This window comes from Camelus ferus, chromosome X (genome assembly GCF_009834535.1).
Source record: "Camelus ferus isolate YT-003-E chromosome X, BCGSAC_Cfer_1.0, whole genome shotgun sequence".
NCBI lineage: Eukaryota > Metazoa > Chordata > Mammalia > Artiodactyla > Camelidae > Camelus > Camelus ferus.
In genome coordinates, this window is record NC_045732.1 from 69,737,486 (window position 1) to 69,751,823 (window position 14,338).

Below are 14,338 nucleotides of genomic sequence, written 5' to 3' on the forward strand. Positions count from 1 at the left end.
GTTTTAAAGTAATCAATCAGATTGATTTTTGTTTTATTTTAATCTATTTGGCTGAACTTGACTGAGTAGCTTCGTGTCCTCTTAATTGAAAGAGTTGCCACATGATGTCAGAAGACATTGGAAATTTTACTTCAGATGCCAATATCGCATGTTACTGTTTAAATATGCTTGAGGCAAGTACCAAGGTGTTTGGATTAAGTCATAAGTGCTCAACGTGCCCTCTGCTGGGCCTTTCTTTCATAAGGTTGGAACAGAAAAATGCTGTGTCATCTGGTGGTACAGTGCGTTGAGAAAACGAATTCCACTGTAACTATCACATGCAATGAATTAACCCTAAATACAGATTCATGAGTCTCTCTGACACAGATAAGTCTGGCTCACTTAGCTAGTTTCAAAAGGAAATTTTTAAATGTTATCTAGATACAAAGAAACGAAAACTTCCGTATGTGCTTGGGAATTCCCCTGTGTTTTATGAAGCAAGACGATCTTACTGTCAGGTAGTCTCCCCATAGATATGTAAGCCAACTAAATAACTCTGCAATTATTATATTTTATGTAATTACCACATTATTATACAAACCAACTAAATAATTCTGCTACAAGAGGATATCTGTGAAAAGGTGGATTATAATTCAAGATTTTTTCAGGGTTTGCAAAGATGCATTGCCACCTACCTCCTGCCCCCCTCCCAAGGGTTTTATCTGAGACCAAATCCTATAAATCAGCAGCTGTTCCTGTAAATTGAGTGGATGTTTTGGGGAAGAATGGGGATTTAGGTTCAGTAGTTACTTTAGTAAAAATTATTTATATATTTTTCTTGGATCAAAATATTTTTGGAGAAGAATGGGGATTTAGGTTCTATGGTTTCTTTAGGAAAAATTATTTCTATATTTTTCACAGATCAAAATATTTTTTAACATCCTCTGTGGTAAAAGTAACAAATATCACCAAGTATCTTCCCCAGAACTTCCTTACAGTCATATAGAGGTGTACACAGTTTGCTTGTTCAAATTGCACACATAGCCACATGTTCCTGCATATAGCTTCAGAAGAAGCAAATCATGAAACTAGACAAAATCTAGAGACTACTGTTTCTGCTCTCCCTGGCCCCAACTGGCACTCCAAAAAATAGAACTGGTCAGAATAATGTTGTTTTCTTTATGAATTTCTCCCTAAGGCACCAAGATCAGTTTTCATACCCCTAGGAATCCAAAAGGTTTTTATTTTTATCAAACTGAAAATTCTCCTGGACTCATTTAAGTCAATGCCCTCAATGAAATCATTGTTCTCTGAGTTTTCTGAGACATCATCCTCAATTGCTTATGCCATTAACAAAATAAATAATACCAGGTACAAAAGTAATTGTTGGAGCACTAGAAATTTGCCTTTTGGTGTGTATTAGTCTTCACTGCTTTTCTTTTGTTATGAAGGTTAGTGGTATGTCAAAGACAAGGGTGAAATGGACTCAGAGACAGGAAAACAAATACAGTAAAGGAATTTAGATGATTTTTTTTTCATATTTCAGTAGAACATGATACTTTACTGTTTAGCCTCTCAGAAATCAGAATACTGCAATCTATGCCATAATTAAATTTATCTGAATGTAAACTGAGGACAATAGGGTTTTTGTTTGTTTACTTTTGCTGTTTTGCTTGGCTGAAGGCAGAGTAGTCTTGAATTACCCTTCCACTTTGAGGAATACTTTCTTCCTCTAAAGCGCAAATAAGGACTGTGATTTGAGAAGACATTTTTTAAAATATGGACTATCTCCAAGATCTTACTGTAAGGAAATGGAAATATCCCCATAAGAAGTTATAGCACAAAAATGTCCCAAATAAATGTCAAAAACCCCACAAAACACCACAACTTCATGTTTTCAAAATGTAATTACAGGTTAAGGGCACAGGTCTGTTAAATGGAAGCCGAAAGTACCAGATTTGTAAGGCATTACTGCTTGAAGGAGACACATCTTGTCAATATTTACCACTTTACTAACATTTTAAGTATTCACAGAGAGGATTAGTGGGCTGTGGACATCGCTTTCTTTAGAGAAGCAGTAGTAGGCTATCCATTAGTTTAAACAATTTTCACAAATGAACAATGTGTATATCCTTTTAGATTTGACTTTTTTCACTGCCAAAGGTACATTCCAAATATACAGAATAAGGAAAATAGAACTCTACTTTCATTATGACATTATTTTGCACCTAGAATAAAACTTTACTAAATCAGACTTGCTTGAAGTTGGCAAGTTCTATAATTGGAATTATAGAATATAGTAATATTTCATTATTTTGGAGGAGGACAAGGACTCATTCTATGATGAAAGAAAATTTATGGGGTATATAAGCTCTGCACTGGGAACAGTTACCTTGTACAAGAAAACCAATTTTTCTCGTGCCTTAGAAAGTATTCATTTACATAAAAGCAATTGGACTATTAATTACAGTCATTTACATTGTTCTTTGAAGCAGATTTCTGTATTTCATTAGCTTTGATTACATTACTGTGAATGTCTGAAAAAATATTCTCAAAAATGCCCTTCCATAGTTCAGAGATTTCCTGTCAGATAGGCCTTTCTGTTAACAATTTAGCCAAATACAAAATGCAGCTTTAGTATTTTGCAAGTAATACAATAACACAAATGAATTGGTACTACAATCATGCCAAAGAGAAGCACTGCTGGAGATCCTTTAATGAATAGGCAAAGATTGTTTGCAGGGAAATCGTTGCTTTTATGTACTGCATAAAAAGAGTTTCCATTCTCTGAAGGCAGTTAATCATCTCCCCACTCCTCTAAGTGCCAACCCTACATTTTTAACTTAGATTAAACACTGGTGAGAATTAATGTGTTTTCCTTATACTCTACTCAAATTCACATAGTGTGATGTAGATCACTACGTCCACAATAGCTCATATGAATAAGTGAGAGAGGAATTTTAATTCCACAATAGTGTGCAGTGAAACAAGACCTGAACTGGAATCTGGTTCCTTCACTCCATGACCCCGTGTGGGCAGAAGCTCTCTGTGTAGGTGTGTGAATCACTGGTGGTAATCTAGGCAGTTCCTATTGCCAGAGCTTTATATATAGAAGCAGCCTAACAAAGAAGTCATGTCCCCGAGTGGCAGCTGGAGTTGAGACACCAAATAGCTTCAGGGATGGGCGATGGAGACACAAAGAACACTGTGAATAGCCAGCAAGGTTGTCGTTAAGCTGAGGGACTCCACCATTTCTTGGTGGTACTACACTCCGTTGGCTGGAGACAGAATTGTGAAGTTGGTAATATCTGTTTGGGAGAGCATATACTCCCATTTTCAGCCATATTCATTCATTCATTTGTTCATTTGTACATTCATTCATCAGTGAGGGCCTAGTGTTATTTAGTCACTATGCTAAGTGCTGTGTATCCTGAGATGAATGAAACGAGGTGCCTGGATCTCCAACAGTCTAGTTTTGCTTCCAGGTCACACCTCATCCTGTCTGCTATTTTGCATTCAAGTCACTATCAATGAATTCATCCCTATTATGGTATCAGTTGTTAAGGTTAAGATGTTACCTCTCTCAGGATGTGCCTTTCAAACAGAGACTCAAAGACCTTATAGCTTTTAAAACCCAAAGGAATGCTGCTTTATTGATGGACAAAATTTCAGATAATACATCATAAGGTGGAGGATATTTTGGGGCAGGGGGGGAGTCCTTGGACCCAACAAATCACATTACACAGGTGACTGGCTCCAAAGCCTTCTCCAAGACACAAAAAGTGAAGTTATTCTCAAAAAGCAAAGGGAATGCCCCCTCCCCATCAACAGATTAAAAAAAAAGATTTTAGTGGTAAGAAACAAATTCAAACCAAAAAGTCAATACCACTGATTAAGAATTGAATGAATGATATAAAGTATATAGAAGACCACTTCATTTAGTGAACAGTCTAATGTCTGATATTGTTCAAGAGGGCACAACTAGGAACAATGTATGAGAGTCAGAGGGAGGCATATTTTGGTGTAACTTGAAAAATAACTTTCTCAAAGCTTCAGCTGTCCAGTAGTGCATGGAACTACCTTGTGACATGAGTTGTCTGTCACTGCAAGTCCTCAAACAGTAAATGAATGGCCACCAGACAGGGTTTCAGTTGAAGGGACTTCTGAGTCCATGGAAGATTTATATTCTTTTGCGTTTAGTCTGTGAACCTATTAGTCTATGTTAATTGGGAATCCAGGAAAGACAAAAATAAGTACACAAGAATACATAAAAAGAGACAAAAAGCAAATGAATGTGACCTAAACTATGTTTATTAATGTTGATTAGGTGCCAAGCAAAGGAGAGACTGGGGTAAATTGTTAATCAAGAAAGGTTTCTGATAGAACATAAGTTTTGGCCAAGATTTTAAAGTGAGAAAGAGACAGATAGGCGAAGAGGGAAAATAAACCAAGAGGGGGCTGACTTCATCAGCATCATCCCATGACTTCCATCTCCTGGAGTGTCTACTGTGGAATAGGCACCATGCTGAGGGCTTTCTTTCCATGTGTTAGCTCATTTAATCCTCGCAGCCAGTCTCTCAGGCAGTACTATACTATTCCTATTTTAGAGATGAGAGGACAAAGATGAGAAGACTGGAATTCAGAGAAGTTCAGTAACTTGTTCAAGATCACACAGCTAGAAAACAATAGTAGATCTGGTATTCATATCTGGATCTGTCCCCCTGCAAAGCCCATGCCCTATACCCATGTCATCCTGTTGAGGGATGAGAGAGAGAACTATGAAATGTAAAACTTGGGAAGACGGGACAAATAGTTGGCTCTCAGTAAATATTTCTTGAATGAAGAAGGAAACCCTTGCTTTTTAAAGGGGAAAAAAACATTTTTTAATGTCTTCTTTTATTCCCAGTTGTCAGCCAGAGCTTGGTCTCCCTAAGAGCTTAACTCTTAGTCACTGCAGAGGCTCCCCAGGCCCAGGCTATGGATGTGTAAACAAGAAGGAATAACAAACACCCCAGGGCTTTATGCCCTAGCATTTAACCGCACCCCTGCATCCCAGGTGGGTGATGTATCTTGTGGTAATATGTATCAGGTTAGAGCCCTAGTATTTCTCTTTAGGCCTTCTTTATGCTTCCTCGTTGAGCCAAAGGGCTGCAGTTTTCAGGGGAGAAAGGGTACATTTTTTGTGTGTGAAGTGGTCAGAGAAACCACACATCTTCCTTTAGCCAAAATGCAACTCCCCTCTCTCCATCTGAGTTCTGTTACAAGAGTTCTCCACAAAGCCCTTTGGTAAATAACGGCCTTTTTGCATATCCTGGCTTTTTGACAAGACTAATTTTCTAAGAACATTTGCCTGTATGGTTGGAATGGTACTGAATTTCTCAGAATTAACCACTGTGGCCTCCAACTGCAGCTAATCTTACTATACACAAGGTACTGAGCATTTAGATGCTGGTTATATCCTACATGAGGCTAATAAAAATAATCAGTGGAAAATTAATTTGACAAATGGTTTTTTGGTCCATGTAGACATTTTTTAAAGCTAAAATAATGTCAAACATCCTATTTGACTGATTCTACACTCCTCCTCCTCCTCAGCCTCCTCCACTGAATTGACTGCTTTGAGGAAAAGAACTCAATTTACATTTCCATTTGAAAGCTAAAAATATACACAAGTAAATGTAGATTGGATTTAATTCAATTCTAAAATGCAGGGCATCCAGGCATTTAATCATTGCAATTTTGACATCCAAAGGCCTTGACTAGGTTTCTACCAGTTTTTACTAAAAGCCTAATCTCCTCAAATGCCAAGATAGGTAATTAGCATTAGTCATAACAAACAGATCATTTCCCAGAACACTTAATATATTAAAATGGCCCCAAAGAGGTTTTTTTTTCACGTGCTCATCTTTTTATAAGGATTTCATGTTTTTATGAAACATCCTCCAGATATCTATGTAACACCCAACTCAAGCCTCAACTTACCCCTGATCTAAGGCTTTAAAGAAGTTCCATTTGGACCCTTAGGGCTGGTTAGTTTTATACTCGGATCATTCTGCACCTGTGACCTTTCAGTGTGCTCCCCGTCCCTGCCCAAACATTAACATGCCCCCTCTTTCTCCCTTGTAATCTGCAGCCACAGCTCTGCGACTCTTCTGATCTCAATTTTTTCATATTTTCATCTCTGCCCGATTCAGCTCTGCCCTTCTCAACTCCTCCAATACGACCTGCTCTCTTGCGAGTAATTCTCTTATGTTTTATATACAAGGCCAGCCTTCTAAACTGGTGAACAAAGTCCTGTGTTTATCTGAGACAACTTTATTCCTGAATTTAGTTTGAAGCCTTCACACTAATGCTTCCTGGTTTCACATTCATATCATCCTGAGTCATTGCCCCAAATGGAAACAAGTTTGTTTAACCTTCAATTCTGTGCTCCCCCTCCATATGGCTCATTACCTTCTTCCATTGCTTTCCCCCCTAAATTTTCCACTGTGACTTCTAGATTTCTGGTTACATGACACAGGCTTAACTGGTAAAATTCCCTCATTTCATCTTCACTGAGGGTTATACTTAATCTTATGGCCCCTGACCCATCTCACCACTTCTCCCTCAGTTAGTTTTAGTAGAGGCAGCTCATCCTTCTGTACCCCACATATTTTAGGGCTACAAGGGGTGTCCTCACTCCCACATAGTGATTTCCAGGCCTCTTCCCCCCTCCCCCTCATGAATAAAACCCATTTCTTGAAGACTCATGACAGTCAGGAGACTCATGGCACTTGGTTTTACCACCTTTTGTCACTTTCCTCCCTGTTTGGTCATGGACCAACCTCCCAGTCATTTCCCCACGTGTGTGAAGACTTTGTCATTTGGATTGCAGTCATTCTCTCCACTCTAAGCACTTCCATGGTCCAACATCTGGCCTCATTGTGACTCAACTTCAGGGACCTTTGTCTCTATTACATCAGAGTCACCCCACTGCCGTGGCCATACTCTGGACGTTATTATCATCCTGATCTGCTCAACTACTGAAACTGTAACAGAAATACCCCACTTTATGACTGCCTACCCTGTAGCTCTCCGTTTTAGAGCTCAGTACTGATCTTTGAGTTCTCTGCTATCATCTTCTATAACTTTAACATTCATGTTGATGACCCTTCCAACACCATGACCTCATAATTTCTTAATCTCTTCAGCTCCAGTCATCTTAATGCTTCCATTAATAGTGCTTTTTATATTCTGCCTCTATTAGTTTTAGAAATATCAGTTATCCCTACTACATTTTCTTCCTTGAGGGCAATGATCTTGTTTTTGTACCATTTTTATACAATACCTTGCATAGTGTATACTCACCAGAAAGGTAGTAATGTGTACTGATTAAAAGCAGAGATTTTGGAGTCAGGATATCAGAGTTCAAACCCCAGTTCTGCAGTCTACTAGCTGTATGGCCATGAGGGGATTTAACCAACATTTCTATGCCTCAATTTCCTTATATATAAAATGGGAATACTAACACTTTGTATCTCATGGATTGTGGAAATGATTAACTACACTTAGAAGAGTGTTTGGCACATAGCTGATAGAATATTTATTGTCAACAATCGCCTTCACAAAGGGTAAGGTAAAAAAGTGCCATGCTGAAAGGAAAAAAAAGAGCCCCCAATATTAGGAATAATGATACTTGACACAGTAACTTAAAATAGAAATTGAAAGCAAACAAATTATAAAACAAATATTCCTTTCCCTCTATTTGTACTTTCCACTGTGAAGATGCCAGTGTATTGATTATTGCCAGAAACTAGTTTATTTAATTACATGGTGTCACTGTCATTTCATGGTGAAGTCATTAAAAGAGCACACAATAATAAACACTATTAAAATTTAAATAAAAATATGATATACATCTAAAAATCTAAAACTTTATAACTAATAGTATTATATTGTTAAACATTTATTTGATCATGGCAGGCTCTGAACGTAGGTGGAATAGGTTGTTGCTTATTTGATGTGATAAGGGATGCTCTGAAATATGATTTCTCCCAATTGGCTGTTCCACAGTTCTGTCAAAAACGTATATTATCACCAGTTAGAAGTCAGGTTTGTTTGCTTAAACCATGCTGTTTCCAGGTACAAGTAAAATTCCCCCTGGGAGACTTTATCCGAGGAGCTCTGAAATATCTAAGAATTATCTAAATGAGTAAGGCGTAGGACCCGCAAGTCTAGGTAGAAACGGATATAATTTATTTACATGAAGTCCTTCCTGTCTAGGGAAGGTAGTCTTGAGTGATGGAAGAGGGGTAGCTGGGGTAAGAGGACTTAGGAACCAAGGATTGCTGACAACAGAGGGAGAGAATACTAAAGGGGCATTCTGAGAGAGAGGGGGGAGTGGCCCTGTTAGGCTGGAGAGGTAGGCAGAGGCCAGAGCACACAAGTCCTTTTAGGCATGGTAAAGTTTAGATTTTATTCAAAGAACAAGGAAAAGTCGCTAGGTGGGGGGCTTTAAGAAGAGGAGCAAGGTGATCAGACGTCTATTTTTAGAGGATCATGCCAGCTGTCATGTTGAGAAAGCACAGGGTAGACAGCAAGGGTGGAAAAAGGAGCCCATGATGGAAGCCATTTGCAGGAGCCAGCGTGAGAGATGCTAGTAGCCTGAACTAGACTGGTGGTAGTGACATGGTTATATTTTTGGAGGCAGCATTATGTGAAAATATGAAAGAGACATGACTTAGGGAGAGGGAACAGCAAGTGCAAAAACTCACTCATGTTTCTCTATTGGTTTACAAACAGAGGGAAGACCGGACTGGCTGACGCACAGGCGTGTGGAAGAGAGGGTTGTGGAATAAGATCTCATCACATAGAGCCTTGTAGGACATGGCATGAAACCTGGATTTTATTCTAATTGTAACTGACTTACATTTTTCATGGGATCACTCTGGCTGCTGTGTGGGAGACCAGACTCTGTAGAGGGACAGAGTAGGTGGGAGACCTGTAGGGAGGCTATTGCAGTGAGATGGGTGAGAGATATTGGCCTGGGTTTGGATGGAAGCAGCAGACGTGGGAAAAGGGATGGATTTCAGAAATGCTTAGAGGGGGTGGTGGGTATAGCTTAGTAGCTCAGTGGTAGAGCACATGCTTAGCGTGCGCGAGGTCCTGGGTTCAATCCCCAGTCCCTCCATTTAAAAAAATGCTTGGAGATTGAATCAGCTGAACTCTAGGTTTAATGAGATGTGGGAGCATGAAGAAGAAGGAGGTTTCAGGTACTTTCAGGCTCAAGGCAGGGGAGGGTTTAGTGGGATTGAGGGACTGAAAGGAGCCCAGTGTGGCTAGAGCTCAGTGAGGGGGAGTGCGGGGAAGTGAGAGAAGATGAGGTCAGGGTGGGAGGCACGAGCCAGCTGATTCATGGCCGGGTAAGGACATGGAAAGCATCTGAATTTATTCCAAGTGCCTTGGGAGGCTCCTGAAGGGTTTTAAACAGGGTATGACTTTTTTTTTTTCTAATAAGTCACTTTGGCTTCTGTGTGAGGAGTAGGCTTGGAAGGGGAGCAAGGGAAGCCAGGAGATGCTTTAGGAGGTTATTGCAGAGGTCTGAGGAAGAAATCTTGTAGATGGCTACACCTGGACAGATTTGAGATTCATTTCAAGTGGAACTGATCAGTTTTCTTGAATTCAACACTTCCTGTATGTATACATCTGAATCTAAACCTTATTGAAGTTTTTATCTTCTCACATCATTTATATACTATGCTTTTATTTCCTGTCTCATTTCTAGAAAAACATTTTTCTAAAATATGTGAGTTTGCTGCTCTGATTAAACCCTTCCTTTCCATGCACTTAATTGCTTGGGAATTGGTGAGTTTGGGGGATTCTGAAATGCTGCACACGTCACCCCGTAAACCCATTTCGTTGAATGCGATCAAAACAATCAAAACGTAAGAACCATTTTATTCCCTTCAAATTACTGACTTTGTGGAAATAAACTACATTCAAATCTAATCGTTTCTTAGGGCTATTTACTTATTAATACTATAACTTTCAAAACCTGTTCGGTCAGCAAGCAAGTACTTAATATATTCTGAATTTGCTTCTTTAATAACTGAGGAGTCCTGACTTTTCTTGCACAGCTGGGACAGAACTGACTGGATGTCTCTGAAGCATTTGGAAAGGGTTGTTACAAATTTACCTAATTACTTAATTACATAGCATATCCTATTTCCAACCCCATCACAATGCCAAATCAAAACACATTGCAAACTGGGAAACTTAAAATGAAAGGTTTACCTCCAAGTACTAGGCTACATGCCATTCCTCCTCAGTGGGAGCTCTTCTCAGACTGGAGTTGCACCCTTCAGAAAACAGATTCTGCTAGTAGAAGGGGTATGAATGGACTGGGTCCAGGAGTAAAGATATTCTGTACCCACATCATGAAACCATGGGAGGCAAGGAGTATAGAAGCATCCCTTAGGCTTGTTGAGGACCTTGAAGCTGGGCTCTAGGGGATGGCGAGGCACCAATATGTAAAATGAAGGGAGAGAGAATGTATTTGTACAACAGTAAGGGCATGGGCATCGTGTATTTACAGTGACAAGGAGGCAAGTCGCCCATGACATCTGGGACCTGGCCTGGTACTACCCATTAGGCTGTGGTGTTTTCTTGCTGAACCTAAATAATTTCACAGAGCATCAAGAGTAGAGAAGGCCATTCTGTAACCATGATGGACCAAGACAAAACAAGACCACTCCATCATTATGTCTGAACCCAGTCAAAATATGAACAGTACCCAAGCCACAAAAATGACCAAGCACCTCCCATCCTGGCCAACGTGAGTGATGGTTGCTTCTTCACCAATTATAGCTGTAGCTTCTGGATCATCTTCCCAACTTGCACGTAAGATGTATTTAGAAATCCAGTCACAGAATTACCCCCATTTTCTGACAGCATCCAAATCCAGAACAAAGCCATCTAAAGTGACAAACTCAACCTGGTTTTCCGAAGAATCTCCTGGTTTTAGCACTGAAAGTCTAATGTTCCAGTAAGTCCCTCAGTTTCAGGCCAACTGAGATGGCTGGTCAATGACCTGCTTCTTTAAACTCTCCCTCAAATCATCTGAAGCCAGCCCGAATCCTGTACATCCTTTATCACACCCTCTTATTGAGACACCCCATTGTTGCCTAGGGTGTGCATTCTCCCTTTGCCACAGTAAGTCATAGACCCAACTTCTTCAACTACAAATCTGTTCCTAGTGGTCTTTGGTTGGAGGGCATTGACATCAGTGAAAGTAAAGAGGCACAACATGGTGGAAAGGCTAGTAAGTAGTCCCAGAGGCTAGAAGTTGGGGGAACCAACGAAGGAGGGAAGGGCCACAGCCCTGACGAGGCTAGAGTGTGGTTTTCTGAAAAGGTGGTTTTCAGAGATGATAAAAGATGAGGTGATGGAAGGTAAAGCCACGAGCTTTTGGAGGAGGAGGAAGAGTTGTGGTCCCACCCTCTGTGCCTAAACCAAACACTAATGAAAGTGAAAACCAACAAAGCTTCGCTTATATTATAAAAGGATGACTCAATCTTTAATGGTCGAGGCTGATCATAGAGCTTTTGTATCCACACTTCCTTCCCTGTGTTTGTTAACTGCATCATGTAATAGTTTCTACATAAGGGAAATTTTTGTGAGGAAACAGTTCCAATGACACACTAGTTGACAGGTCTTATAACTGCAAAACACTTAACTTACAATTTTAATTCTTTGGGGTTGAGATCATTCAGTGTTAAAGATCAATAGTCATTAAATAAAATAAAGGCCCTAAAACAGTGCCTGACATATAGTAAATGGCAATAAATATTAACTACTACAATTACTATGATTATGCAGTGTGCTTATTTTAAAACAGGGGCAATCCTGTAGTTTTTAAAAATGTTTTTGATTACATGTCCTTGATCATATTGGAAGTATATATTCAATGAAAAATTTAATTGCCTTGTTTCTTAAGCTCTGCTCATAGACATATATTCAAATGACTGTGTGCATGCCTTTTAGAGAGATTTACTGTAACTGGTCTTTGGTAAATCTTCTAAATTCAATGTCTAGGTACCTACTTTCCATCAGTTGTCCTCTACTGCATGTTGTAAAGCAAGTTTTGAAAACATGACTACTAGTTTGATACTGTTGATACTTTACAAAAAGCAGAGGAGTGAACAGCAGAAGGCGATTTTCCCCGTAAAAGGAAACCTAGAATATTCAGAATCTCTAAGTTGAAACAGAAAGGAAGTAGGTTCCTTAGAACAGGTTTTAATTTCTAATTTTCAACAGAAGTCTGCCTCATTTTATTTCTACAAAAATAAACGTTACTTGTAAAAATATAGGAACATGCCAGGAATGTTTATGGAGTGCTCTTCAAAACAATGTGTACGCCTGAGTTCTGGCAATGTCCCGGATATATTTCAAAAAGTAGCAAGTAGAGTTTTGTACATTTACAATAATTTTGTACTGCTAAAGACCTTCTTACCTGGTTTTTTGATACCCAGAAGAACAAGCAGCTTGTTTTTCCAACGTTAGTACTAAATCACTATGTTGTATATATACAACCTGGATGTTCCAATCACTCTACTATTCTTAACACAAATTTGATTTTCTCTTTACCAATTTTGAAATCTGTTTGAATTAATTTACATTAATTTTCTCGGAAGCCAAATTTCATGATGATAATGCCAGTTATCCTGATACTGTGTTCTGCCAGCTCTTACTCTGTTTGAAATTACCATTTTCCCCCACTCTGGTCAAGTCTGGGGTCAAAAATACTTATACCCACATACAGTATAGAAAACTTGGGTCATAAGTCTACTTCCTCCCTGGCTTAAAACCACTTATTTGGAAAGTGACATATTTTACAAAATGAATAAAATAAAAATAATACTAAGAAGTAAATTCCCTTACAAAGTTAATAAATTAGATGATTACATTTTCTTAAAAAGTCATAAAAATACATTTTAAGGGGAAGATTACTTTTGATGTGAATTACAGAGGTATTGTATTTCAGCCATACTGTTTTCAACATATAATGTTTCTTACAGAGTAGTTTCATATGTATTAGTCCCATAAACAGATTAAAATCTCATACATACAGCAGACAGTTGAATTCTCATTTCTATAAACATTTTACACACTTACAATATGCTATTGTCTCATCATAATAATGTGGCTTTGCAGTTACTGCACACTTGTGAATACCTACAACCTTTTTTTGTGTGTGTGAGAAACTGAATCAAACTGAAAAGCACAAATTAAGAATGAAATCAAAATATTTATGTTTTCTTTAATGTTTACAGTTAAAGGCACATTTATTAAAAGCAATTATATAACACACGCTGAGAAAACTAATAGAGCTAAGAATATCGTGAAAGAAAACAGGAACCACTTCAGGAATGGCTTTTGCCCTTGGAACAAATCAACTACGAACATTAAGTAATGGTAAAGTAATTCTGAGTTGTGCCGGGCAAGAAAATTTAAAGCACACTTGTTTTACAACCTTATTCATTGCCAGATCCTAGAGTAATTCTAGATGGAATTATCATTTAAAGGTAAACAAAGACATTATCCCTCTTTGGGAATCGGTTATTACTTACCGAAATTTGCCATCTGTAACATCTGGTTGTCAGTCTCTGGACCATTGTAAATCACAACAGCATCAGCATTTCTTCTGCCTGCTATTTGAATTTTTTCTGCAAATGTACAATTACCTCTTTCTATCAGCGCAATCCAGGGCTTCTTTGTATTGGTAAACTCAGTGTTGTAGTTACAAGCTTGGTAGTTATTGTTCTTAGGGATGGCCACCACCCCCATTGCATTAGCCACTGGTGAGGCTAGTCCATAAACACCACATTCACATGTCTCTGTTATAGTGTGGTTGCTGGTTTCATTGTAATAAGTCACAGTCACATAGGCGTTCGTTGAAAAAGACGCTGTGATTTTAAATAAAAAGGTAAAAATTACCAGCAGCCGAAAGCGACTAGACTTATTCTCCTGGCTCATTGCTCATTCCTTTGAGCATAAAATTTAAGATGTTTGCTGATACTTCCAACTATCAGTCACCATTTGTCCACTCAGGTCCCTGCTAAGCAGAAGTTTGAAATTTCAGTTGCGAGTGGGTAATTGATCTCACCTCTAGCAACGTAAGCTCTGAATACGTCAGCTCTATTTCACTTTACTTATCTACGTTCCCTTTTGCTCCGCCTCCAACTGTGCACACCTGTAACCCTTAACCACGACTACCTTAGCAATAAATAACACCATCAACTTTATTCTGCGTGTTAACTTATCAGGATTGGGTGACTTCCTGCACTGACATTTTTTCCTTCTTACTGTTCCAGTTAATGAA

General features: G+C 38.8%; 1 protein-coding gene across 2 annotated transcripts in view; it reads right to left on the reverse strand.

Annotated features, from left to right (window-relative positions):
* RNF128 (ring finger protein 128) overlaps nucleotides 1-14,275 on the reverse strand; it is a 61,561-nt gene extending 47,286 nt beyond the window's left edge. Inside the window, exon 1 of one of the 2 annotated variants that reach the window (XM_032475118.1) lies at nucleotides 13,587-14,275. In XM_032475118.1, the coding sequence (XP_032331009.1) occupies nucleotides 13,587-13,992 (406 nt within the window). In that variant the 5' untranslated portion in view covers nucleotides 13,993-14,275. The remainder of the gene's footprint in view (nucleotides 1-13,586) is intronic. The other variant, XM_032475117.1, reaches the window with a different exon arrangement.
* Nucleotides 14,276-14,338: the final 63 nt, after the last annotated feature.